Source organism: Haliotis cracherodii, unplaced genomic scaffold (genome assembly GCF_022045235.1).
Source record: "Haliotis cracherodii isolate W230 unplaced genomic scaffold, xgHalCrac1.p SCAF_4, whole genome shotgun sequence".
Classification (NCBI taxonomy): domain Eukaryota; kingdom Metazoa; phylum Mollusca; class Gastropoda; order Lepetellida; family Haliotidae; genus Haliotis; species Haliotis cracherodii.
Window position 1 is genome coordinate 54,786,219 of NW_027266297.1, and position 26,373 is coordinate 54,812,591.

Here is a 26,373-nt window from a genome sequence, read left to right on the forward strand (position 1 = left end):
ATACCCCATACGTGTCCTCCATAGGTATCCTTGGGCAATATTGGCCCCAGTACCCCATACGTGTCCTCCATAGGTATCCTTGGGCACTATTGCCCCAGTGTTTGACTGATGTAGCGTGTATCCTCTCTAAGACACCATCTGCTGGTAGGGTTATTGTGTATTGACTGATGTAGTGTGTATCCTCTCTAAGACACCATCTGCTGGTAGGGTTATTGTGTATTGACTGATGTAGCGTTTATCCTCTCTCAGACACCATCTGCTGGTAGGGTTATTGTGTATTGACTGATGTAGCGTGTATACTCTCTCAGACATCATCTGCTGGTAGGGTTATTGTGTATTGACTGATGTAGCGTGTATCCTCTCTAAGACACCATCTGCTGGTAGGGTTATTGTGTATTGACTGATGTAGCGTGTATCCTCTCTAAGACACCATCTGCTGGTAGGGTTATTGTGCATGACTGATGTAGCGTGTATCCTCTCTCAGACACCATCTGCTGGTAGGGTTATTGTGTATTGACTGATGTAGCGTGTATCCTCTCTAAGACATCATCTGCTGGTAGGGTTATTGTGTATTGACTGATGTAGCGTGTATCCTCTCTAAGACACCATCTGCTGGTAGGGTTATTGTGTATTGACTGATGTAGCGTGTATCTTCTCTCAGACACCATCTGCTGGTAGGGTTATTGTGTATTGACTGATGTAGCGTGTATCCTCTCTCAGACACCATCTGCTGGTAGGGTTATTGTGTATTGACTGATGTAGCGTGTATCCTCTCTCAGACACCATCTGCTGGTAGGGTTATTGTGTATTGACTGATGTAGCGTGTATCCTCTCTCAGACACCATCTGCTGGTAGGGTTATTGTGTATTGACTGATGTAGCGTGTATCCTCTCTAAGACACCATCTGCTGGTAGGGTTATTGTGTATTGACTGATGTAGCATGTATCCTCTCTCAGACACCATCTACTGGTAGGGTTATTGTGTATTGACTGATGTAGCGTGTATCCTCTCTAAGACACCATCTGCTGGTAGGGTTATTGTGTATTGACTGATGTAGCGTGTATCCTCTCTAAGACACCATCTGCTGGTAGGGTTATTGTGCATGACTGATGTAGCGTGTATCCTCTCTCAGACACCATCTGCTGGTAGGGTTATTGTGTATTGACTGATGTAGCGTGTATCCTCTCTAAGACATCATCTGCTGGTAGGGTTATTGTGTATTGACTGATGTAGCGTGTATCCTCTCTCAGACATCATCTGCTGGTAGGGTTATTGTGTATTGACTGATGTAGCGTGTATCCTCTCTCAGACACCATCTACTGGTAGGGTTATTGTGTATTGACTGATGTAGCGTGTATCCTCTCTAAGACATCATCTGCTGGTAGGGTTATTGTGTATTGAATGATGTAGTGTGTATCCTCTCTAAGACATCATCTGCTGGTAGGGTTATTGTGTATTGACTGATGTAGTGTGTATCCTCTCTAAGACACCATCTGCTGGTAGGGTTATTGTGTATTGACTGATGTAGCGTGTATCCTCTCTCAGACACCATCTGCTGGTAGGGTTATTGTGTATTGACTGATGTAGCGTGTATCCTCTCTAAGACATCATCTGCTGGTAGGGTTATTGTGTATTGACTGATGTAGCGTGTATCCTCTCTAAGACACCATCTGCTGGTAGGGTTATTGTGTATTGACTGATGTAGCGTGTATCCTCTCTCAGACACCATCTGTTGGTAGGGTTATTGTGTATTGACTGATGTAGCGTGTATCCTCTCTCAGACACCATCTGCTGGTAGGGTTATTGTGTATTGACTGATGTAGCGTGTATCCTCTCTCAGACACCATCTGCTGGTAGGGTTATTGTGTATTGACTGATGTAGCGTGTATCCTCTCTCAGACACCATCTGCTGGTAGGGTTATTGTGTATTGACTGATGTAGCATGTATCCTCTCTCAGACACCATCTGCTGGTAGGGTTATTGTGTATTGACTGATGTAGCATGTATCCTCTCTAAGACACCATCTGCTGGTAGGGTTATTGTGTATTGACTGATGTAGCATGTATCCTCTCTCAGACACCATCTGCTGGTAGGGTTATTGTGTATTGACTGATGTAGCGTGTATCCTCTCTCAGACACCATCTGCTGGTAGGGTTATTGTGTATTGACTGATGTAGCGTGTATTCTCTCTCAGTCACCATCTGCTGGTAGGGTTATTGTGTATTGACTGATGTAGCATGTATCCTCTCTCAGACACCATCTGCTGGTAGGGTTATTGTGTATTGACTGATGTAGCGTGTATCCTCTCTCAGACACCATCTGCTGGTAGGGTTATTGTGTATTGACTGATGTAGCGTGTATCCTCTCTCAGACACCATCTGCAGGTAGGGTTATTGTGTATTGACTGATGTAGCGTGTATCCTCTCTCAGACACCATCTGCAGGTAGGGTTATTGTGTATTGACTGATGTAGCGTGTATCCTCTCTCAGACACCATCTGCTGGTAGGGTTATTGTGTATTGACTGATGTAGCGTGTATCCTCTCTCAGACATCATCTGCTGGTAAGGCTGATGTGTTTGCCTGTTTCAGCTGGAGGAGAGTCAGGAGGATGGAGATGTGTCTGACAGCCAGCATGGGGACAACGCAGGTGGGGAAGCAGCATTTACTGTGGTGGCAGTCTAGTTAGGTTTAGACAACACTAGTTTTACATTTTTCACATATGCGTCAAAGCCACAATTAGAAAATAAAATGAAATGTGTTTTACTTGCCTTCTCACACTATAAGATAAAAATTCACTACAGAAAACTTAATCTTACCAAATTAAACTGTTAACTAAATGTATTGTTTTGCAAAACTCTCAACAGAACAAAGACTTCTCTGATGAAAGTAAATATGTGTATTTATTTTTACACACTAGACTGATGTACCCAAACAACCTTATGCCAAGTATAATAAAAGAAAGATATTTTTATTTATAAATCTTAAATAAACAAAGTTATTTTAATGTATGCAAGCAAATTTGTAGAAAAAAAATCTATAAGCCATCAGATTAAGAAATATCGAGGTATTGCAATTGAATCTGTAAGCTATAATATTATTACAACTTGTGTAATCGCCATTGAATGTTTGGAGTATCTGAAACACAGATACTGTCCTTACATTATAATTGCAATCATAAACTTTTCTTCTATTGTGCTTCATAACATTGAAAATACCAAACATATACATACCAATATTTAAAAGACTTTTTGAAGGCCGCTAAGATTTATGGTTCACCTCAACAGCGAATGTTTCTATCCAGACACAAGCCAGACGGAGCACACAGATGATGAGTACATTGAGATCCGGCCCGAAGAAAAGTTGTTACGAGACGGTCACTTGCAGGAGGACAGCACGTCGGTGTTGTCCAGCATGGGGTCGTCTCATTCGTCAGAGTCAGAGCTTGACCTTGACCTGACCACGGAGCAGAAGGAGGAAGAGGAGCCGCTCTTCATCCACTTCACATGCTCCATGAAGAACGCAGGCAGCTCGCACTTCGTCTCCATCAGAACACTGCCACAATGTCTGGGTATGCACTAGATGATCCACTTTCTTTCTTTTGTGTCTTTCTTTTGAATCAACTTGAATGGACAAGGTAGGATAATTGCCCACAGAATATGTCACACGTAAGTTTTGTGGAAACAAAATGAACTGTATGCCATATGTTTGTACAGTTATTATCTATATGGTTAAGAAATCAGCTAAATATCAGAAAAATCCTTCGTGAAATCCCAAGAATGACACATTTTTGCCTTTCCCATACATAAGTGTTGCATAAGGACAACAAATTACATGACTTTTTCTATGTTCTGATAATACCGCCGACTCTGATGGTATAAAAAAGAAATACAGAAATATGTTATCATGAAATATCACTCAAATATTCGTGTTGGAAAGAGGCCGGATTCATTGCGAAAAACAAAATATGTTGTGAAGTGTTTACCCACAAAGTTTGATGCAATGTGGGCCGATTACAGTTACAACCCTTCAATATGACATATCCGGATGCACAGTCGTTTCGGTTGGAATATGGTGAGGAGTCATGGGAGGTAACTCTGATTCCTTTATGTGTTGGTGAGTTTATTTTCACATGATGACGCCTTCATTCCTCAGTTGACATTTGGACAAAGATTGAAGAGGAGGTCAGCAACCTTGACCTTGAAAATATGAGGTTTACCTTCGACATCAACTGCATGACACTGCCCAGTGAGCTGGACGTCCCACTGATTGGCAAGCCGTCATACATTCGGATGTTGTCGGGGACAAGCGTCAATCCTTCATCACCCCACAATGAAAGTGACCAAGAAGATGCTGCCTTCTCTGTCATCTCTTCAGATGGGTAAGCGGGGAAGTTCAAGGTCGTCCATGATGGTTCTGGGCAGAAGGTTTCCCAGGTGTCCATATTTCTTGTTTGAGATGACCAAAACAGGGGTTAGGTTGATGTTCTGGCTGAAGGTTGTGAAAAGTGATGGCTGACCAACAGGGCAGTAGCAGTTTATTTTGTCGTGGCTGTTTAATTTTGGATGATGAGGTTGTCGATGAATGCTGACACTGTTGGTTCAACTGGCATGATTTCAATGTTTGTAGAAACTATTGTAATATTCCTCAATGTGGTCTAAGAGTATTAACTGGTTTGCTGTTGGTATTCTATGCATACACAGATATAAAGTATAGATGAAATATTTTTATGTTAGAATATGCATGGAAATGGAAAAAAACATGCTATTGAAAAAACACAACTGATCTTCCTGATTCGACATTGTCTTGTCATGATACAGTTCAGATCTGGTATGGATGGTCATGGAATATGCTTGTATTGCAACACTACCAAGACTAAATAGGAATAAGTTCCTGATGATAGTTTTAACTTCAGCTTTAGCAAGCCACTGATGGGGGATCCTATTGGCCACCTGCCCAAGGTTCAACATGGAGCTGTCCTAAAGTGTAAGGAAGAGGTAAGTTTCTGTGTCTGCCATTAGTCCAGTGTCAGCTCACGTGTGTCAGCTCACCACCTGTATCAGCTCACCTGTGTCAGCTCACCACCTGTGTCAGCTCACCTGTGTCAGCTCACCTGTGTCAGGGATTCTGGTTGGAATTGGTCTTGAGGAACCAATGCCTGCCATAAATATTGCTGAGTGCGGCATTAAACATCAAACAAACAAATATCATAAGAGGCGACTAATGAGATCAGGTGGTCAAACTCACTGATTTAGCTGATGCATGTCATTGTATCCAACTGAAAAGATCAATGCTCATGATGTCAATCACTGGATTGTCAAGTCCAGTCTCAGACCATAGCTGGAATATTGCTGAGTGTGTCATTAAACAACAAACAAACAAAGAAGCAAGACACTAGTATCAGGAAGAGTGACGTCTATGTATTCATCACTAGTCGAGTGTCAGGAAGAGTGACGTCTATGTATTCATCACTAGTCGAGTGTCAGGAAGAGTGACGTCTATGTATTCATCACTAGTCGAGTGTCAGGGAGAGTGACGTCTGTGTATTCATCACTAGTCGAGTGTCAGGAAGAGTGACGTCTGTGTATTCATCACTAGTCGAGTGTCAGGAAGAGTTACATCTATGTATTCATCACTAGTTTAAGTGTCAGGAAGAGTTACGTGTATGTATTCATCACTAGTCGAGTGTCAGGAAGAGTTACATCTATGTATTCATCACTAGTCGTGTGTCAGGAAGAGTTATGTGTATGTATTCATCACTAGTCGAGTGTCAAGAAGAGTTATGTGTATGTATTCATCACTAGTCGAGTGTCAGGAAAAGTTACGTCAATGTATTCATCACTAGTCGAGTGTCAGGAAGAGTTACGTCTATGTATTCATCACTAGTCGAGTGTCAGGAAGAGTTACGTCTATGTATTCATCACTAGTCGAGTGTCAGGATGAGCTACGTGTATGTATTCATCACTAGTCGAGTGTCAGGAAGAGTTATGTGTATGTATTCATCACTAGTCGAGTGTCAGGAAGAGTGACGTCTATGTATTCATCACTAGTCGAGTGTCAGGAAGTGTTTTGTCAATGTATTCATCACTAGTCGAGTGTCAGGAAGTGTTTTGTCAATGTATTCATCACTAGTCGAGTGTCAGGACGAGCTACGTGTATGTATTCATCACTAGTCGAGTGTCAGGAAGAGTTAGGTGTATGTATTCATCACTAGTCGAGTGTCAGGAAGAGTTAGGTGTATGTATTCATCACTAGTCGAGTGTCAGGAAGAGGTACGTCTATGTATTCATCACTAGTGGAGTGTCAAGAAGTGTTACATCTATATATTCATCACTAGTTGAGTGTCAGGAAGAGTTGCGTGTATGTATTCATCACTAGTCAAGTGTCAGGAAGAGTGACGTCTATGTATTCATCACTAGTCGAGTGTCAGGAAGTGTTTTGTCTATGTATTCATCACTAGTCGAGTGTCAGGAAGAGTTATGTGTATGTATTCATCACTAGTCGAGTGTCAGGAAGAGTGACGTTTGTGTATTCATCACTAGTCGAGTGTCAGGAAGAGTTACGTCTATGTATTCATCACTAGTCGAGTGTCAGCAATTGTTATGTCAATGTATTCCTGAAATATCAGTATTCCAGTTCAGCAATGTAAGGAATGGCCTCTCTGTGCGAAGTTGCCTCACTCAGCCATACCAAGGATCTTTATTTCCACAATTAGGATCTTTGGTCTCTAGCTCAGCACCAATACAAAGAATTTCACCTTAGCACTAAAGTTCTATTTGCAACATCATTTTGCACTCGAACTGTTCGCAAGTTTAGCTGTGACACACTGTTTGTGAAGGCAGTGTTAAATCCCATCTCACTCGGTTCATGGCTTGAACAACTCTGTGCTTCAGATCGAGTGGCTGCTGTCGGATGAGATCACCTCGTCCCTACGGAACCTGCAGCCCATCAGTGCTGATGCTCTTAAGTATGTGACGGAGCACATCAAGTCGTCAGTACAGGCGGGGAAGCCAGCTTGTGTTCATGACAGAGTCGACCTAATGTTTGTCTACGGAGCCGACCAGAGCCTGGGCAGGTTCACAGAGGTCAGTATTTATTCTCTTAGTAATATTATAACTTTGCGATGAAGATCAGTTTCTCGTATTTATGTCTTTCTCTGTGTCATATATCGTGTGACCGCTGATCAGGAGTGAGTGAGTGAGTTTTGTTTTACGCCTCTTTTAACAATATTCCAGCAATATCACTGTGAGGGACACCAGAAATGGGCTTCACACATTGTACCCATGTCGGAAATCAAACCTGGGTTTTGGTAGACGAGCTAACACTTAACCACAAGGCTACCCCACTGCCCCATTGACCAGGAAGGGATTCAGATGGGTACATCGTCTGTGTTATCATTCAGTTCTATTTACGGCATATACTACCATGAATTGGGAAAATAGTCGATTCTGAATGGTCAGTGAGAGGTTTCAAATCACATTAAACACCTCTGATTGAGACAGTCAAAGCAGCATTAAAAACAACTAACTTATTACTTCGGAAAAGCACTCTTCTTAAATCCGTCTTATTTATGCTTATAACCAATTGTACACAAGAATTCTTGTTGTATGTTGTATTCTTATTTAGGGACTATGTGCCATCAAGTTTGTGAGTAATTTCCTAATTCCCATGCACATCGTATTTTTTAATCTCTTTAGAACTCTTTCCTTCACAGGAATATAAAACACACATTTTGCTCCAATATACTTTATAAATTCCAGAGAATGCTGTCGTAAAACATGCATTTGACTTGGTAAATAAGGGGTCCCTGTTATAAAGTCTACTACAGATATATATACCCACATACCTTTCTATATATGTACCCTTACCAAAATTGGATGACACAGATGGACATTGGATTTTGAATGTATGGCACTGGAGACATAGTGAGTCTATACTTGTGTAGCCTAGACATCCTGACAGGTTTGGTACACTGTAGAAGGGAATCAATCCTAGCATATATTGCTCAGCTAGGGTACATTTGTGTATTTCAGTTTTAGTTAGCGTTAGCCATGTGTACAGCACACAGCTCACAGGTCACAAATCAGTTGAAGTTAAGCAACGTTGGTCGCGGAGAGTATTTGGAGTATTCAGCAGCTTGGCCCCTGAGAGTTTCTCGGACTTCGGTCCTGCCCCACACTGAAGCACATGTAGTACATGTGGTGTCTCCTCAGGTAGAAATACTTTGTTAGAAATATGCCTCTGTTCACCCAGCAGTGAATGGGTACCCAGCAATAGGAGATGGTCATATGACTGTTTACCTTCTAGCGCCTCACAGGCACGTTACACAGCAATGACACCTTCACAGTAAGGAGGTGATGTGGCTATCAAGCACAAACAGCATCCACCTACATATTTTGCATTGTCTAACCATTATAGTTATGATTATGTTCAGGAGTTTGAGAGGATGCATCTACCTGGGTATCACTGGACCAAGGAGGGAGACTACTACTTCGTCATCATTGACCGGGCACGGGCTATCCAGCTGCGGCAGCATGCCCGGGATCTCAAGTCTGCCCTGGCCGAACTGGAGTCTGGAGACATCCCGCCGGGGTGGAAGGACCCCACCTGCCGACTGTTCCCAGCCATCGAGGAGAGGAGCAACAGTCTGCCCAGCGTTCTTCATCCTGTTGACCAGTTGACTGCCAAGTGTGTTGACTCTCCTGAACCCATCACTCCCGAGAGAGAGGATTTCAGGCAGAGAAGCTTCTCAGATGCCAAATTCATGGCTAGGCCAGTAGGAAATGATATTGATTCTGATTCTGTTGATGTCAAATTGTCGAAACCTACAGAGTTGACTCTCCCAGAGATGGTTTCAGCGTCTCATATATTGGACGTCCCCAAAATTGATAGAGATCCTGTGGAGAGTGGGGAAGGATCTTTGAAGAAGTCTTCAAGTTTTGCCGGATTTCAGGCAGAAACACAGCATGAAGAGATCCAGCAGACAACGGGGGGTGGTTTGACGACCCGCCCCACCTTGCCACATGTCCGAGGTCGGCACTTCTCGGCCCCATCAGGACAGGGAACTCCACACAGCAGGTCCTCGACTCTGCCACACACCCCCTCCTTGTTCTCCTCCAGGGGAAGCTACACTGAAGATGGTAAGGCTTATCATACAAATTTGAAATAAATGTAATATAAGATTAGTTTATAAATTGAGAATAGAGAAAACCAATGCTAAGTGACAGTTCATCTGCTGAACTGGAGCAGCTACAAGTATGGATATGTAACACATGGCAGTGTGAAGCCAGTTATTATTGTTTCATGCCTGTCCATCTTATTCAGACAATACTTAATGATAATTTATTCCTGCAGGGTATGATGGGGACTCCAGCGATGGTGACCTTGACGACACAGCCTCCACTAGTGACAGCGTCCCCTCACATCCTCGTCTGCCCAAGTTCTGGCTCATCCTTCAGATCAGCCAGGATCACACTGACATATTCTTCCACACCAGGTCAGATGAGAACAAGATGTCATTACTTTCTCTTTTAAAAATAACTTTTGGTGGATCTTATATGTACTTATCAACACCTTACTGCACCAGTTTTGTTCTTGATTGGGTATTGTCCTTTCATTGTAAAATTGTACACATTTTCAACCCCTTTGGATGATGACTTCATCAATAATGCCACCAAAACATGCTCAGAATTCAACTTAATTAATAATGTCACTTTCCCCCTTATTCACCCTGGTATATTTACTGCCACTGTGACAGCCATGTTGAAAGTTCTGCTTGCTTGTAGTTGGGCCTCATTGATACATATTGCATTTTAGGATAATAACTTGTCATTTATGATAATCATTTCAAATTTGATCTATCAATAATTAGGATAATGGTGTAAGAGTGCAATATTTTATTAACCTACAGATTTCTATGTGTGGATTGCTATGTGAAATAGCAATTCTTCATTCTTTTATTGGGCTATGGTGTGGCATCGTGGTTAAAACATTAGTTCTAAATATTAAGAATGCTGGTTTAATTTACTACTTGTTTACAAGGCAAGAGAGTTAACTGACTTTCCTTCCTTGCCGAGGGACTAACAAGTCTATACAAAATGGCGTAACAAAATCAACACCCGGTTCGTAAACTGCCGTGCAGATTTCATTGATTGCAGGATTTGCAAAGCATGTGTACTGTCAACAAAGCGTCAACAGATATTTACCAAAATTTTTCTGTTTTAATCAAGGTGCTTACTTGGTTTGATGCACTACGCGAAGTAAGACCTGTCTTATTACAATAGAGATCTTGATCTTGACTTTGCACCGCCATTTTGTTTAAAGCAAATGCAAGTGCTATGAGGTGGAATCTGTTTGGTCATTAGGAGGGACATTGAAGAGACTTAAATCATAATAGCCACTGGTGGCGTTACAGTCAGACCAGAAATTCCAGCCTAGTTCGGCAAGGGTGGAAACTGGACTTTTACAGTCAGGTAACTCCCTTGCCTCTGGAAGATGGTTTACAATGTGTTCAGTCTGTACTTGGTGTTCTCCATTATAGCATGGCTGGGTTATTGCTGTAAGGGGGATTCAATCATATACATTTGCTCCATTTCTTTTTTTTTCAAAATACATGTTTTAGTTATTGAAATTTCTTGACGTGACTTCAGAGAGACAGGACATGAGGAGGGAGAGGAGACTGTGCACTACCAGTCCCTTCTGGAGCTGGTCAACAAGTCCATCAACAAGATCTGCATCAAGGTCAACCAGGTCAGCTATCTGTCAGCTCGTATTTGGGGCAGCCCTCTGTTTGGTCACCATTCCATTGCAGCCTGATTCAGCATTCAATAGTTTATCTTATTATATGAGGTATAAATGTGTCAAGAGGCTTATGCTTTATGGGAAGGGAACTTTGGTATGTTGTGTACCTCACTAGGGCCTTATATTACTTTGTTTTAGAAAACCATAGTCGAAATAAAGTTATTGAAAAAAGACAAAAATTAGATGTCTTTTTTTCAAATTCTTAGAAGTTTAATTTTATCCCACACTTTTGGTCAGTTGTATACCTGGTCCAGGTGTTGCCAGGGCAAGGGAGGTAACTGTATTGAGTAACAATATCCTTCATTGACCTGGTCCAGGTGTTGGCAGGGCAAGGGAGGTAACTGTATTGAGTAACAATATCCCTCATTGATCTGGTCCAGGTGTTGGCAGGGCAAGGGAGGTAACTGTATTGAGTAACAATATCCCTCATTGACCTGGTACAGGTGTTGGCAGGGCAAGGGAGGTGACTATAATGACTCTGTCTCTGCAGCAACTCCTCCTTGAGGACCTGAACGACACCCACATGTGTAACAACCTGCTGGTCCCCGAGGCTGACGAAGACATCTCCTGGGCGGACAAGAGGACACTGTCGGGACGCTCAGCTCCAGACAGTAAGTACAGTTTCAGGAGATGCATGACACAGGACGTAAAGCTCCAGACAGTAAGTACAGTTTCAGGAGATGCATGACACAGGAGGTAAAGCTTCAGGCAGTAAGTACAGTTTCAGGAGATGCATGACACAGGACATAAAGCTCCAGACAGTAAGTACAGTTTCAGGAGTTGCATGACACAGGACATAAAGCTCCAGACAGTAAGTACAGTTTCAGGAGATGCATGACACAGGACGTAAAGCTCCAGACAGTAAGTACAGTTTCAGAAGATACATGACACAGCACGTAAAGCTCCAGACAGTAAGTACAGTTTCAGGAGATGCATGACACTGGACACATGATGCCCTGGAGAAGTAAATACTGGTTGTCATACTGTACAGATGTATTCATATATCATGTATACAAGATTTTCTATTAGATTTGGGAGGCATGGGTGGTTTGTAGCACTGCAGGTTGAGTTGTTACCCTTGGCCTTTGCCAGGATCCGCCGATGGTGGGTTCAAGTATCAGATTTGGACTAATTATGCTACATAGTATGTCGATACCATGGTATACTGTAAGTTCAGCAAAACTGTTAAACAACCTGATCTGTTCTTAGCTATTATGCTGTCGCTTCTTCTCCAGGTTCTGAGGTAGAGGAGGAGGAAGAGGGAGAAGATGGCAAGGGGAATCACTACCTGTTTGCTTCTCTCAAACTGAAGCCTGGCTACTTTGCCTGTGACTGTGTGTGGACCAAGAACTTTGTGCTGCACCCCAGACTCAAGACAGCCACAGGCAGAGCCAACGTCTCAAGAGGTACTGTGTCTCTCTAGTCAGTCAGTGTCTCAAGAGGTACTGTGTCTCTCTAGCCAGTCAGTCTCAAGAGGTACTGTGTCTCTCTAGTCAGTCAGTCTCAAGAGGTACTGTGTCTCTCTAGTCAGTCAGTGTCTCAAGAGGTACTGTGTCTCTCTAGTCAGTCAGTGTCTCAAGAGGTACTGTGTCTCTCTAGTCAGTCAGTGTCTCAAGAGGTACTTTGTCTCTCTAGTCAGTCAGTGTCTCAAGAGGTACTGTGTCTCTCTAGTCAGTCAGTGTCTCAAGAGGTAATACTACAAATGTGCAAAGTATGTGTTACAGCAGATTTGGGGCAGAAAACATAACCTTAATCCATGCATTTACTGTGTGAGCAAAGTTCGAAGCCATCAGGGCTTGATGATACACAATCAGCCAGGTCGCACATCATAATATATGATCCTCATTAATAGGCCCTTGCAAAAGCCATGGGTTACTGGGAACCTATTCTGCCTCTGAATTGCTTTTGATCATAGCAGCACAGTCTACCCAAATGATTCCTTTCGGCAAAAGACATGATGGAAATGTTATTTTCTAGGATTCCTGGCTCTTCGCAGTGTGCTGAATAAGTTTTCTGTGAACAACAGACGGAACATGTTTGTGATCAGGGAGACCGAGTCGGCTTCACGCAGTGTTTTCTACCTCCGGTAAGAAGTTGTCCCTGTCATGTGACATTCCATATACAACTAAACCCTAGTAGTGTCTGGCAACCTGAAGGATGATCTATTGGGACATATATATGAATAACGAAGGAACAATGCCCTACATATAACAAAGGAACAATGCCCTACATATAACAAAGGAACATTGCCCTACATATAACGAAGGAACATTGCCCTACATATAACAAAGGAACATTGCCCTACATATATAAATTGAAGGAACAATGCCCTACATATAACAAAGGAACATTGCCCTACACATAACGAAGGAACAATGCCCTACACATAACAAAGGAACATTGCCCTACATATAAGAAAGGAACATTGCCCTACATATAAGAAAGGAACATTGCCCTACATATAACCAAGGATCATTGCCCTACACATAACAAAGGAATATTGCCCTACACATAACGAACGAACAATGCCCTACACATAACAAAGAACATTGCCCTACATATAACAAAGGAACATTGCCCTACATATAACAAAGGAACAATGCCCTACATATAACAAAGGAACATTGCCCTACATATAACGAAGGAACAATGCCCTACATATAACAAAGGAATATTGCCCTACATATAACGAAGGAACAATGCCCTACATATAACAAAGGAACATTGCCCTACATATAACAAAGGAACATTGCCCTACATATAACAAAGGAACATTGCCCTACATATAACGAAGGAACATTGCCCTACATATAACGAAGGAACATTGCCCTACATATAACGAGGGGCACGGGTGGCCCAGTCGTCTAAGGCGCCGCGATTTCGCTGTGCAGAGATGCGTCCTTTGGGCACGCCAGAAACCTATGATTGTGGGTTCGAATCCTGGTTCGCCCCAATTATGTTTCTAGGTTTGTCAGCACCATACCCGTGCTCTTGGGTTTCACCGAAGTGGTAAACGTCTGAGACCTGCATCACTTCGGGCTTTCCTCCCACATCCAGCTGACATGCCGTGATATAGCTGGAATACTGTTAAAAGCGGCGTTAAACCCAACTCACTCACTCACACATATAACAAAGGAACAATGTCCTACATATAACAAAGGAACATTGCCCTACATATAACAAAGGAACATTGCCCTACATATAACGAAGGAACATTGCCCTACATATAACGAAGGAACATTGCCCTACATATAACGAGGGGCACGGGTGGCCCAGTCGTCTAAGGCGCCGCGATTTTGCTGTGCAGAGATGCGTCCTTTGGGCACGCCAGAAACCTATGATTGTGGGTTCGAATCCTGGTTCGCCCCAATTATGTTTCTAGGTTTGTCAGCACCATACCCGTGCTCTTGGGTTTCACCGAAGTGGTAAACGTCTGAGACCTGCATCACTTCGGGCTTTCCTCCCACATCCAGCTGACATGCCGTGATATAGCTGGAATACTGTTAAAAGCGGCGTTAAACCCAACTCACTCACTCACACATATAACAAAGGAACAATGTCCTACATATAACGAAGGAACATTGCCCTACATATAACGAAGGAACATTGCCCTACATATAACGAAGGAACAATGCCCTACACATAACAAAGGAACATTGCCCTACATATAACGAAGGAACATTGCCCTACATATAACAAAGGAACAATGCCCTACACATAACAAAGGAACATTGCCCTACACATAACAAAGGAACATTGCCCTACATATAACGAAAGAACAACACTGTACTCATGATGCATTAATACAACAATAGGTTAAATAGGGACAGTTTCACCAGGAGTTATCAGGGTGTCACTGTCTGCTGTGCATTTACTTCTGAACACTTTCAACACAAAACATGACAAACAGGATATTATTTTTTAAATTAAACTTTGTGCTAAATATGTCGCCTACTCCATATATGTCAAGACTTGTTCCACAGGGACCCGTTCCACAAAGCGATCTTAGCGCTACGACTATCGTAAGCCTATGTTAAAGTATTGTAGTTACGATCGTCTTAGCGCTAAGGTCCCTTTGTGGAACGAGGCCCAGATTAGAATCTTTGTTTCAGGCTTTCGCCATTTAAAATAAACTTAAGGGTTGGGTGGGAAGGCCTGGGGAGTCGCTGAACAAAATATAAACACATTTTCTGTTTTTAAACAACACATCCAGCATGTGAAGCAAACCTGAGGCAAAAATGATATTTTTGCAGCATTAAATAATCTCCTTTAGCATGTATGTTTTAGTTGGATTATCCATGTAAGGGCACGTGTTTATAGGTGCTAGTGATGGGGACTAGACAGGTTCCTATGTTTTGTTCTAACTGATATTCAATGTGTAATTTCCCTGCAGACTGAAGGAAACACGAGCCCCTGTGAATGCTGATGACGTGTCCTCGCCTCTAGAGGGTAGGTGGGGGAGCTAATTCACTGTCAGATTGTCTTTTTATCATCTCAAATAAAGGTTAATGGTAACACATCTTTAACTTTTGTCAAACAAGGTAAAAATTAAAATCATTAAAATTTGGGATACAATGATATATTATTTCCTAATAAGGTCCTTAATTCTTAATTTCAAAAGATCAAGTGTAATAAATTTTCAATATTTGCAAATATTGGTCAGTTGAAGTGATATGACGTCACATTGCATCATTTTTGAGAACAATACAATATGATGTCATCCATTGTTCATGACATCACAAACTGATGACACAATGTCACATGAACATTAGGTTGACTTCAGTGAAGTTTCTCTGAAACATTGTCATTTCGTATGTAGTTTCTTCATTTTCTTTCTTTAAATAACAAAGTAATCTCTTCATTTTCTTAAAATGACAGTATTGTCTTAATTTTCTTTCTTTAAGTGACAAAGTATATACTAATATACAGAATGACCAACTCAAAACTCCAAATTACGGATTATCTGTCCCTTGTGAACAAGTGATGTACCAGACTCTAGGCTTACACTGGTCATTCACATGCAACAGATATCCATAATTCCTTGTAGCTCTTTGGTTATTCCCTGAATCCTCACACATGTATGACACTGTCTCCACCAATGTGTAATAACACCTCTTGCCTGTCTGCCTCCAGAGAGCTTCAGTCGGGGGATGATGGCCAGCTTCAAGAAGGAGAGCGACTATGTAAGTGTTTCTTTCTCTCTCATTGTAGTGTCAAAACTCTTTTGTGCCTTTTGATGATTTGGGATTTTTATTTTTGCAATTTTTGGACTTCTATGAAAATGAAGGTAGTGCTTGTTTCTGTAGCAGAACTCCCAAATTATTGAATATTTCTTGTTGAAGCTTTCTATATAGCCTTATGGGGTACTGGTGCCTTTTGATGATTTGGGATTTTGAAAAATACTGAACAGCATTATTTTCTTCTTCACTGAACTGTATAGGTATCCAATAGTAGTGAACCAAAAGTGGGGCATAAGTAGCCAAACTCCATTTCTGGATGACTCCACCTCCATCTCCTGATGAGTCTTGTTTGTAATGCAGTGAAATGCTGTGATTAAAACTGTTTATGAATTAATAATGGTCAGTGTCAGTGAAGCACCTTCATGAAGTTCCTGGACGTGTCTCCCCACAATCCTTCTCATTATCTTCACCATCATCTGATGTTAAATGTTAACTCTTAGATCCTTCAGTCCAGAATCATTTTCAGGAGTGAAATATTATATGCTAATAAAGGGCATTGCTGGCCAAATTGTCTTAGATGTGGCTGTTCAGAGTTACACCCCTTCGTCATGCCAGGATCCACTGGCAATGGGGTTGAAGTCGGGATGAGTACCATACCTGTGGGCTTCCCCAATGTGGCCATAATTTATGACTTTCTCACTTTGGGCTCTCCTACCATGTTAAGTTGACTGCAATCAAAATTACAAATCTGTTGATGGCTTTGTCATTTCTGTGACCTGCTTCTATTCCTGCTACACTGTGTAAACATTTTGTTGTATCGTAAACTGCCGGCCAGGATGAACCTGCTAAACATGTTCCTGTGTCTCCATCCTTGTGCTGCAGGACATGACAGAGGCAGACACTGTTTCCATGACGTCCGGGGTCAGCCGCATGTCGTCCAGGGAGGAGGATCTGGTACAGATCCAGGTGTACGGCATCGAAGAGATAGGTACTGGCATACATAGGTGTACATCGAGGAGATAGGTACTGGCATACACAGGTGTACATTGAGGAGATAGGTACTAGCATACATAGGTGTACATCGAGGAGATAGGTACTAGTATACACAGGTGTCCGATACAGAGGAGATAGGTACTAGCATACATAGGTGTTCAACATCGAGGAGATAGGTACTAGTATACACAGGTGTACATCGAGGAGATATGTACTAGTAAACACAGGTGTACATCGAGGAGATAGGTACTAGTAAACACAGGTGTACATCGAGGAGATAGGTACTAGCATACACAGGTGTACATCGAGGAGATAGGTACTAGCATACACAGGTGTACATCGAGGAGATAGGTACTAGTAAACACAGGTGTCCGATACAGAGGAGATAGGTACTAGTATACACAGATGTCCGATACAGAGGAGATAGGTACTAGCATACATAGGTGTACGTCGAGGAGATAGGTACTAGTATACACAGGTGTCCGATACAGAGGAGATAGGTACTAGTATACACAGGTGTCCGATACAGAGGAGATAGGTACTAGCATACATAGGTGTTCAACATCGAGGAGATAGGTACTAGTATACACAGGTGTACATCGAGGAGATATGTACTAGTAAACGCAGGTGTACATCGAGGAGATAGGTACTAGTAAACACAGGTGTACATCGAGGAGATATGTACTAGTATACACAGGTGTACATCGAGGAGATAGGTACTAGTAAACACAGGTGTACATCGAGGAGATAGGTACTAGTATACACAGGTGTACATCGAGGAGATATGTACTAGTAAACACAGGTGTTCAACATTGAGGAGATAGGTACTAGTAAACACAGGTGTACGCCATTGAGGAGATAGGTACTAGCACACACAGGTGTATGACATGGAGGAGATAGGTACTAGTAAACACAGGTGTATGACATGGAGGAGATTCGGGAGGAGCTGATGGTATGTGTGTGTGTGTGCAGGTTCTGAGATTCGGGAGGAGCTGATGGTATGTGTGTGTGTGTGCAGGTTCTGAGATTGGGGAGGAGCTGATGGTATGGTAGTGTGTGTGCAGGTTCTGAGTTTCGGGAGGAGTTGATGGTATGTGTCTGTTTGTGCAGGTTCTGAGATTCGGGAGGAGCTGATGAGACTGCTGCAGAAGAAGCTGGACGAGGCCGTGCTTGAAGTCATCTCGGTGATGCTTAACAGAAACCCCAAGTGTAAACTGAAGCCGGAGGATGTCCATGTATGTTAACAGCTACTGTCCTCTGCCTTAGTCTGTTAGGAGGAAGTGTTGTTGCACTTCAAAAGTTTAAAGTCGCCAAAACAAATCCCAGTCCTTAAGTTTGATGACTTGTGCGTTAAGAGGTCAACAAGTTTCCATCCTTCAAAATCAATTTTTTAGGCTTTTTTTTCAGTTCAAGGAAGTAAATAACAGCTCTAATGATCTTATATTTACCATGAAAATGAACAGCATCACTTCCATTGGTGAAACAAGATACAATAGAAGAAAGATTGTGCCAGTTTCCTCCTTGATATGTTGTAATTCTGCTATGATCTTCAAGAGTTGTTGAAGTGTCATGCTTATCTGACAGCTCTGACATCGAAGGAGTTTGAAGCATAGTGTCATGTAAGTTCTCACTGTTCCTGTGTGCAGTTCATCCAGCGGCCGGACCAGGAGCCCGTGGAGGTGCTGCAGCTGACCATCCCCGGCCACGCCATGATGTACCTCCAGGCCCTCATCTTCTACCTCCGACAGAACCTGCTGCAGTTCCTGCACACGCCAAACTATGTGGATGCAGTGCCCGAGTACCACTTCCAGGTAGTCACTTCACTTGCCATGCAGATATGTTACATCCATCTATCTGTCATATGTCCATGGGTGTATCCATGTGTCTGTCATCTGTCCATCCATCTATGTACCCACCCTCCAACCTTTCCATCTATTCATGTACCCACCCACCCACCTGTCCATCTATCCATGTATCCACCCACCCACAGGTCCATCTATCCATATATCCACCCACCCACCTGTCCATCTATCCATATATCCACCCACCCACCTGTCCATCTATCCATATATCCACCCACCCACCTGTCCATCTATCCATATATCCACCCACCCACAGGTCCATCTATCCATATATCCACCCACCCATCTGTCCATCTATCCATATATCCACCCACCCACCTGTCCATCTATCCATATATCCACCCACCCATCTGTCCATCTATCCATATATCCACCCACCCACCTGTCCATCTATCCATATATCCACCCACCCACCTGTCCATCTATCCATATATCCACCCACCCACCTGTCCATCAAGGCATGTATCCACCATCCCACTTGTCCATCTATCCTTTTATCTAGTCATGTATTTATCCATCCACCATCAATATATATTTTACATCAAACATATAATCCATTGGACAGGAAATTACATGAAATATCTGTCTGTTCAAACAGGACAGTGTTGAAGGCCAAACAGGGGCTATACCACAAGAAGATGCCTTCCTGCATCTGCGTCCTCAAGCCATTGGAGGAAAAGGTAATAATTTGTGTGACTTCATGTTACTCTTGCTGTTCACTGCATGTAATGTTCTGATTTGAAACATTGATTGAAGTCTTTATTTTGAAGGTGATTATATAGGACTCCCTTTATTCTGTTATTGATTGTCCGGCTGGTGATTATAGGGATGAACATTGATATCGATGATGAAGATGACATGATTGATGAAGCTAATGTGGATGATGATGATGATGATGATGATGATGATGATGATCTCCCTGTGTGCAGGTATTGCGTGTATCAGCCTGTCTCTGGCGGATGGTACGGGTAGCCCTGTCAAGTTACTGAGTTGCCCCAAGCCCTGCAGCATGTCGTCCACCAAGATACAAGACCCCGAGGAGTTCGAACGTTTGGTGGAAACTTTCGTTCATCTGCCCAACCCCTCCCCTTCCAGACCAGGTAACAGCTCTCTGCATGTTCAGCCATTTGGCTCAGTACCAGTAGTTAGAACCCTCCATCTATAATGAAATGTATATGCATTCAGTGTTTGTCCGAAATCTGACAATTCTCCAAGTCTCTGATTGCCTGAATTTGTGCCTCCAGGCCCCACGGCACTGATTCAGTTCAAGATCTGGGAGAACGGCAACTCCGACCTGAAGGCACTGCGGGAACGCCTGATGAACGCCGTCAGGTACTCCCTGTGTGACGTTGTGATGGAGTACACGCTGTTGACGGCGCCCATCTGTCACATACCCAGACATCTCCAGGACGGCTTCCCCCTTCCCTTGTGTTCTGTGCCCAACTCACCTACAAGCCCCAAGGGTAGGTTGCCACTTATCTTCACCTGCTTGCTCTCTCATGTCAACATCTCCATTATCATAAGACCACTTATGTAGACCACTTCACAGCACCATATTCAATCAGGCAGCATGCTATAGTGCTTGACAAGATAAATAAGAATTCCTAATGACAGTAGGATGATTGAAGCAGGAGAGTTTGGTGTTGGAGAACATTAGATTTCATGTGGCAGAGTGTTCCATTCACACAGTTTTGGAAAGAACAGCATCCAAATGTGTGGGTTTCCATCTTTGAGGTTGTAGCAGATTCGTCGAGTCAGACAAAGGAGTCTTGAGGGCTTGTACACCTTTAGAAGATCACAGGGGTAGTTTGGGGTTGTTCCATTGATGTATGTCAGAGAAAAAAACCTTGTTGTCATCTCGAGCTTGTATGCGGAGCCAATGAAGAGACTGAAGTATTGAGATAATGGGATGTTAATTTACTGTCACCATCCAGAAGTAGTTTGGACTCTTTGTAGCCTATGGTGTTCCTGGTTAGCAATGAGCTGTAGACTAGTACAGTTGTCCGGTGTGGTAACTATTAGAGATCCGAGTAAGGCAGCAGCACCTTCTTGTGACTGATGGTATGTCATTTTACGGGTAACCAGATCATACAAGCTTGTTTAACCTTGTATGTGTGTGGCAAGCCAGATTGCAGTAGTGTAGTGTGTCAGTGTGGCCTTACTGTCAACCCTGCTACACAACTTTGTATTGGGGTAGCCAGCCAGATTGCAGTAGTGTAGTGGGTCAATGTGGCCTTTCTGTCAACCAAGCTACACAGCTTTGTATTGGGATAGCCAGCCAGATTGAAGTAGTGTAGTGTGTCAATGTGGCCTTGCTGTCAACCCAGCTACACAACTTTGTATTGGGGTAGCCAGCCAGATTGAAGTAGTGTCGTGTGTCAATGTGGCCTTGCTGTCAACCCAGCTACACAACTTTGTATTGGGGTAGCCAGCCAGATTGAAGTAGTGTCGTGTGTCAATGTGGCCTTGCTGTCAACCCAGCTACACAACTTTGTATTGGGGTAGCCAGCCAGATTGCAGTAGTGTAGTGTGTCAATGTGGCCTTGCTGTCAACCCAGCTACACAACTTTGTATTGGGGTAGCCAGCCAGATTGCAGTAGTGTAGTGTGTCAATGTGGCCTTGCTGTCAACCCAGCTACACAACTTTGTATTGGGGTAGCCAGCCAGATTGCAGTAGTGTAGTGTGTCAATGTGGCCTAGTCACATATCACTTGCATTTGCTTCAAACAAAATGCCCAGTTTTGTTTGAAGCAAATGCAAGTGATATGAGAGGTGGAATCTGACTAGTCAATCGGAGGGACATAGAATTTTGACAAATGTCTATAATACCACTGATACCTCCTGGGCAGTTGGAACAAGAACACTGTATGTTCATACAGATAGGGGGTGGTGGGGTAGCCTAGTGGTAAAAGTGTTCGCTCGTCATGCTGAAGGTCCGGATTCAATTCCCCACATGGGTACAATGAGTGAAGCCCATTTCTGGTGTCCCCCGCCATAATATTGCTGGAATATTGATAAAAAGCTGTGTAAAACATTGCTTGATCATTTTCAGGTGTATGTATTGTACTTGGTCACAAAGGGAAAAAACTTTGGTCAACTGACTTCATGGTTAAACTGGTTTTTTTTGCACATAGCCAATCCTTGCTAGTGATTTACAGGGATTTGCCTTACATCAGGGCAATAACTTTCAGCCTCCTGCAATCATACCAATTACTGGCTGAGTTGCTTAGTTCTCAAACCAACATGGCGTCTGAAGGAAATTTGAGTTTGACAGCCGAACAAGAAATTCTTGACTAGTGTACCTGGCAAAACCAGATAACATCCCAAAGTCCCAGGCTGCTCCACATCTCCAAAGTAGTCCAAATTTATCGGCTTGTCATTGAGCCTCTTATATCATGTTTTTCACTAAGGCAATGCAACCAAGTGGTAGTCACGCACCATTTTGGAAGAGTGCGCAAGGGCTTTGCAGAACCAGGGATAAGTGATTACTTTACTGACTCTAAGTGATTCGTGGCTTGCAACACGCACAAGGACTCACCCATTCATTTGTGTTTTGCTCATATCTCTATCAAACCAGACCCTCCCAGTGAGACACGTGATCGGCGCCATTCCATCATCAGTCGACGGGCATCGGATGCCGTGAGGATGAACACCGGTCTGCCGGCCGTCCCCCAGTCGGCTTCCCCCTTCATGTCACTCAAGGGCATCGTCGCCAAGGCTGACCCCAAGGTTCGCATGACCTCTCCCCCTCCTGACCTTGGCAAGGTAACACACACAGATATAGAATCGTAGTGGCTAGACTGCTGGTGGCTGACAATAATATCCAAGGCATGGTAACAACTGTAGAGATGGACTTGTGTTCGTTGTTACTAACTTTTAGGGATGTCACGATATATCGATATATTGCTATTGGTAAGCTCTTAAAGTCAATAAATCGATTCTTAAATAAGTTTCCAATTAATAGTATTGATTTCAGATAGGAATATCAATAGTTTCGATTGTATTGATTGTATTCGACATCTCAAATCAAATACATGCAATGCTGTTCAAAATTTTGTTTCTTTTGATCATGAATGGTAGTAATTTACACATGGTAATGTGGAAGTATCTTTTTCTTAAATTATTAGGGTAAAAAAAACCAAATCAGTCATATCTCAAACTTTACTTTTTATTTGTTGTTGTGGTTATCACATTCAAAGGAAACTTCAGTTCCAAGGTATAATTCAACTCTAAAATCCATCTAAAATGATACACTGAAAAGTGTCGATATTTATCGCAATAGTTGCTTGCAATATCAATAGTTATCGCAATAGTTTCTTTCAATATCAGTAGTTATCGCAATAGTTTCTTTCAATATCAGTAGTTATCTCAATAGTGATTTCCAGACCAATAGTCACCCCTACTAACTTTAAGCTTATATTAATGGAAGAAGAGTGATTGAGAGTGATTTGAAACTGATACTAACTTGAATGGACCTAGATCAATAGTGAATAGACCATTTGTGGTTGATACTAACTTTCTTGGCATGGCAACATAGGTAGCTCTGGAACTGTTGATGTGCATGGACTTGTTGGTCAGAGATCTGTGGAGTGACTAGGCCCTTGTACATTTGAGTGACTGGCTTGTAGTTCTGTATTGTACTTTGTAGTGTTGTTCCACTTATCGATATCATCTATGATTGATTGGTTTCAACCCATCCTTGCCGTAAAAGGCGACTATGCTTGTCGTAAGAGGCGACTAACGGGATCGGGTGGTCAGGCTCGCTGACATGGTTGATGCATGTCATCAATCCCAATTGCTTGGATCGATGGTCATGATGTGAATCATTGGATTATCTGGTCCTGACTCGATTATTTACAGACCGCCATCATATAGCTGGACTATTGTTGAGTGTGGCATTAAACAATGAACAAACAAACAAACAAAATGATTGGTGTCAGTTTCCAAGGCATGAATCCTGCAAAGTATGATCTATATTACGCCACTTTGATATGGGTATTTTCATCTTTCCATGAGACTCAAAACCAATTCTCATAGCATGTCAAGTGTATATTTAATCAGACTGATGTTTTCTGATTATCCCAATTGAACATTGTGTTGTATATTGTTTCCATTTATACTGCATCCTGTTAATGAATATGTAGTATAATAATATATTATCTGAGAGTTTTGCAATTGTATTAATTTTTATTCCATCAAGGATGCTGCTAAAGAATGCTTCATGATCATTGACCGATCATTAGTCGCTGTTGTTTAAAATATGACCAACTCCCAGCGTGAATACTTTCAGTGCATCACAATAGACACTCCTGGTAGTGGATACATAATCACAGTATTCATTAAATGAGGCAATCATATCATTGTTTCAAAGATAAACATTTCAGCTGCACCTTGTAAACAGTAACTGTCACTGATAAAACATTTTTTGCGTAAATGTTGGTAAAGCATGTATGTTCCTTAAGATCCTGGGTAGAATAGGTCCTCAGCAAGACATGCTTGCCATAAAAGGCAACTAAGCTTGTTGTAAAAGGCGACTAACGGGATCAGGTGGTCAGGCTCGCTGACTTGGTTGATGCATGTCATCGATTCCAACTGCATGGATTGATGCACATGATGTTAATCACTGGATTGTCTGGTCCAGATTCGATTATTATCAGACCGCTGTCATATAGCTTGAATATTGCTGAGTGTGGCGTTAAGCAACAAACAAAATCCTTTATTCCTTAGAATAGCATGTCTTGTGAATATTGGAGAAGAACATCATCTGGCATGGAAACATGGTTACAATCCATTTCTTTTTTTAATCCGAACATAAAATTCGAAAATTTGATATTTATATTATACAATTATCTATGAAAAATTGAAATGCTTATGATCAAGAATACTTGTATCCTTAAAAAGAATTAGCTTTCATTTCATCTTTCAGTCCTTTGACTGGGTGTCGGTGCAGTCCACCACCCAGCCCAACACTCCGTCTGCTGGGTTCGGGATGGGACCAGACTCCTCCAGTCTGATGGCAGACTCGGGGCTGAAGGACCTCGTGACCAAGTACGAGGACGGAGAGCGGGGGTCACTGAACAATGTCTTCACCATGCTCATGGACCCGTGGCTGGCTTACTGCAACAAACTGGGTAGGGGGGAAGTCCTATCTGTTTCAGGAGTCAGGGAGGATTATTTATCTTGTGCTGTGTTGTGGGGGCATGGGTGGCCCAGACATCTAAGGCGCCATGATTCGCTATGCAGAGCTGCGTCCCTTGGGTACGCCAGAAACCTATGATTGTGGGTTTGAATCCCGGTTCGCCCCGATTATGTTCCTAGGTTTGTCAGCAATTGGATGTCTGACCTTCAGAGAGGACCAGCTCTCGGCTATGACCTGAAATTTCCTGAAACTGTTTCACAGCAGTGTGGATATTTGCGTGCACTATCGACCACTGTTGTCTTGTCAAATCGGTGACTATTGACTGTTCTGACTTCTGTGACAATTGATTGTCTGTTTGCCAGGATAGAGGACTCATTGCCTTAGTATTGCTGGTGCTGCTTGGTTAATCATGTTTACTAGCAAGCGTAGCATTTGGGGCAGCATCTATATATCAACATCTCGAAAACAAACAAAAGAGGTAGTTCTGAATTGAAAATAATAATAGGTGCATGTTGTGAATACATCACACCATTTCCAGGGATTTATCTAGACCTGGTCAGAGGCCGATAATTGGCTCCAAGTCTGGAGCAAATGTCGGTAAAAATTCCTAATTGGAAGTAAAAATGCCCCTATTGTTCAGAATTTACAATAATAAGAACATTGAAATAATCCTGTTTTGAACAATATCATGATTTTTCCCCAAGTGCCAAAGGCACTTAGTTTAAAATCCTATATAGATTGATGATTGAAGACATCTCCTTAGTCAATTACATAAGAATATCTTTTAGTTCTTATTAATTTCTTCGTAAAAACATTAGTAGAGATGGCTGACAAGACCTCCTCTGCAGTGTTTGAGTCTCTTAATGGAATAAGGCATCGGAATAGAAGAGTTGCAGTGCATCATCTCATGACCCGTGTTCACATGTCAATCATTCAGTTACTCTCAGTTCTCAACCTTGACCTTAGTGACGTAGTGACCTCTGACCTCCCTGCAGGTGCTCCGTCTGTGTTCCGGTGTCACCTGAACCTACTGTCCCGCTACTCTGTGGACTACGTGATGTATGAAGTACAGAGCATCATCAAGGACCTGTCCCCCACCATCGTCCCCCGCGCCTTCAAGATCGTCAGGGGACGCAGCACAGATGCCCCACTGGAGGGCATCCCCTACCATCCATGTCGGCACCCAGTGCAGGTATGATTACTTAACTCATCATGAACCGTGTTTCAAGGAGGGATTCAGGGTGGCTTCAGGGACAGTTAACAATGTCTCGTCATGGCAAAATCTCAGGCTGAAGCTGGTTTAGTTCCTTCTAGACATGTTGATGTCAGCTGGACTAAACACCATCCTCATTTATCTAGTGTATCATTCTCTTTTGATGTATACCCTGGGACCAATATTCAC

The 26,373-nt window shown here is 42.6% G+C and overlaps 1 protein-coding gene across 1 annotated transcript in view; it reads left to right on the top strand.

The window, feature by feature from the left end:
- LOC139480568 (KICSTOR complex protein SZT2-like) overlaps positions 1-26,373 on the top strand; it is a 131,255-nt gene that overhangs the window by 71,818 nt on the left and 33,064 nt on the right. Inside the window, exons 26-47 of the mRNA XM_071263711.1 lie at positions 2,590-2,647; positions 3,302-3,568; positions 4,153-4,378; positions 4,913-4,994; positions 6,891-7,082; positions 8,432-9,137; positions 9,352-9,493; positions 10,647-10,746; positions 11,288-11,408; positions 12,033-12,203; positions 12,775-12,883; positions 15,191-15,246; positions 15,931-15,980; positions 16,860-16,965; positions 18,081-18,205; positions 18,617-18,781; positions 19,431-19,512; positions 19,762-19,932; positions 20,077-20,295; positions 22,410-22,597; positions 24,759-24,963; positions 25,967-26,163. Of these exons, the coding sequence (XP_071119812.1) occupies positions 2,590-2,647; positions 3,302-3,568; positions 4,153-4,378; positions 4,913-4,994; positions 6,891-7,082; positions 8,432-9,137; positions 9,352-9,493; positions 10,647-10,746; positions 11,288-11,408; positions 12,033-12,203; positions 12,775-12,883; positions 15,191-15,246; positions 15,931-15,980; positions 16,860-16,965; positions 18,081-18,205; positions 18,617-18,781; positions 19,431-19,512; positions 19,762-19,932; positions 20,077-20,295; positions 22,410-22,597; positions 24,759-24,963; positions 25,967-26,163 (3,738 nt within the window). The remainder of the gene's footprint in view (positions 1-2,589; positions 2,648-3,301; positions 3,569-4,152; positions 4,379-4,912; positions 4,995-6,890; positions 7,083-8,431; positions 9,138-9,351; positions 9,494-10,646; positions 10,747-11,287; positions 11,409-12,032; positions 12,204-12,774; positions 12,884-15,190; positions 15,247-15,930; positions 15,981-16,859; positions 16,966-18,080; positions 18,206-18,616; positions 18,782-19,430; positions 19,513-19,761; positions 19,933-20,076; positions 20,296-22,409; positions 22,598-24,758; positions 24,964-25,966; positions 26,164-26,373) is intronic.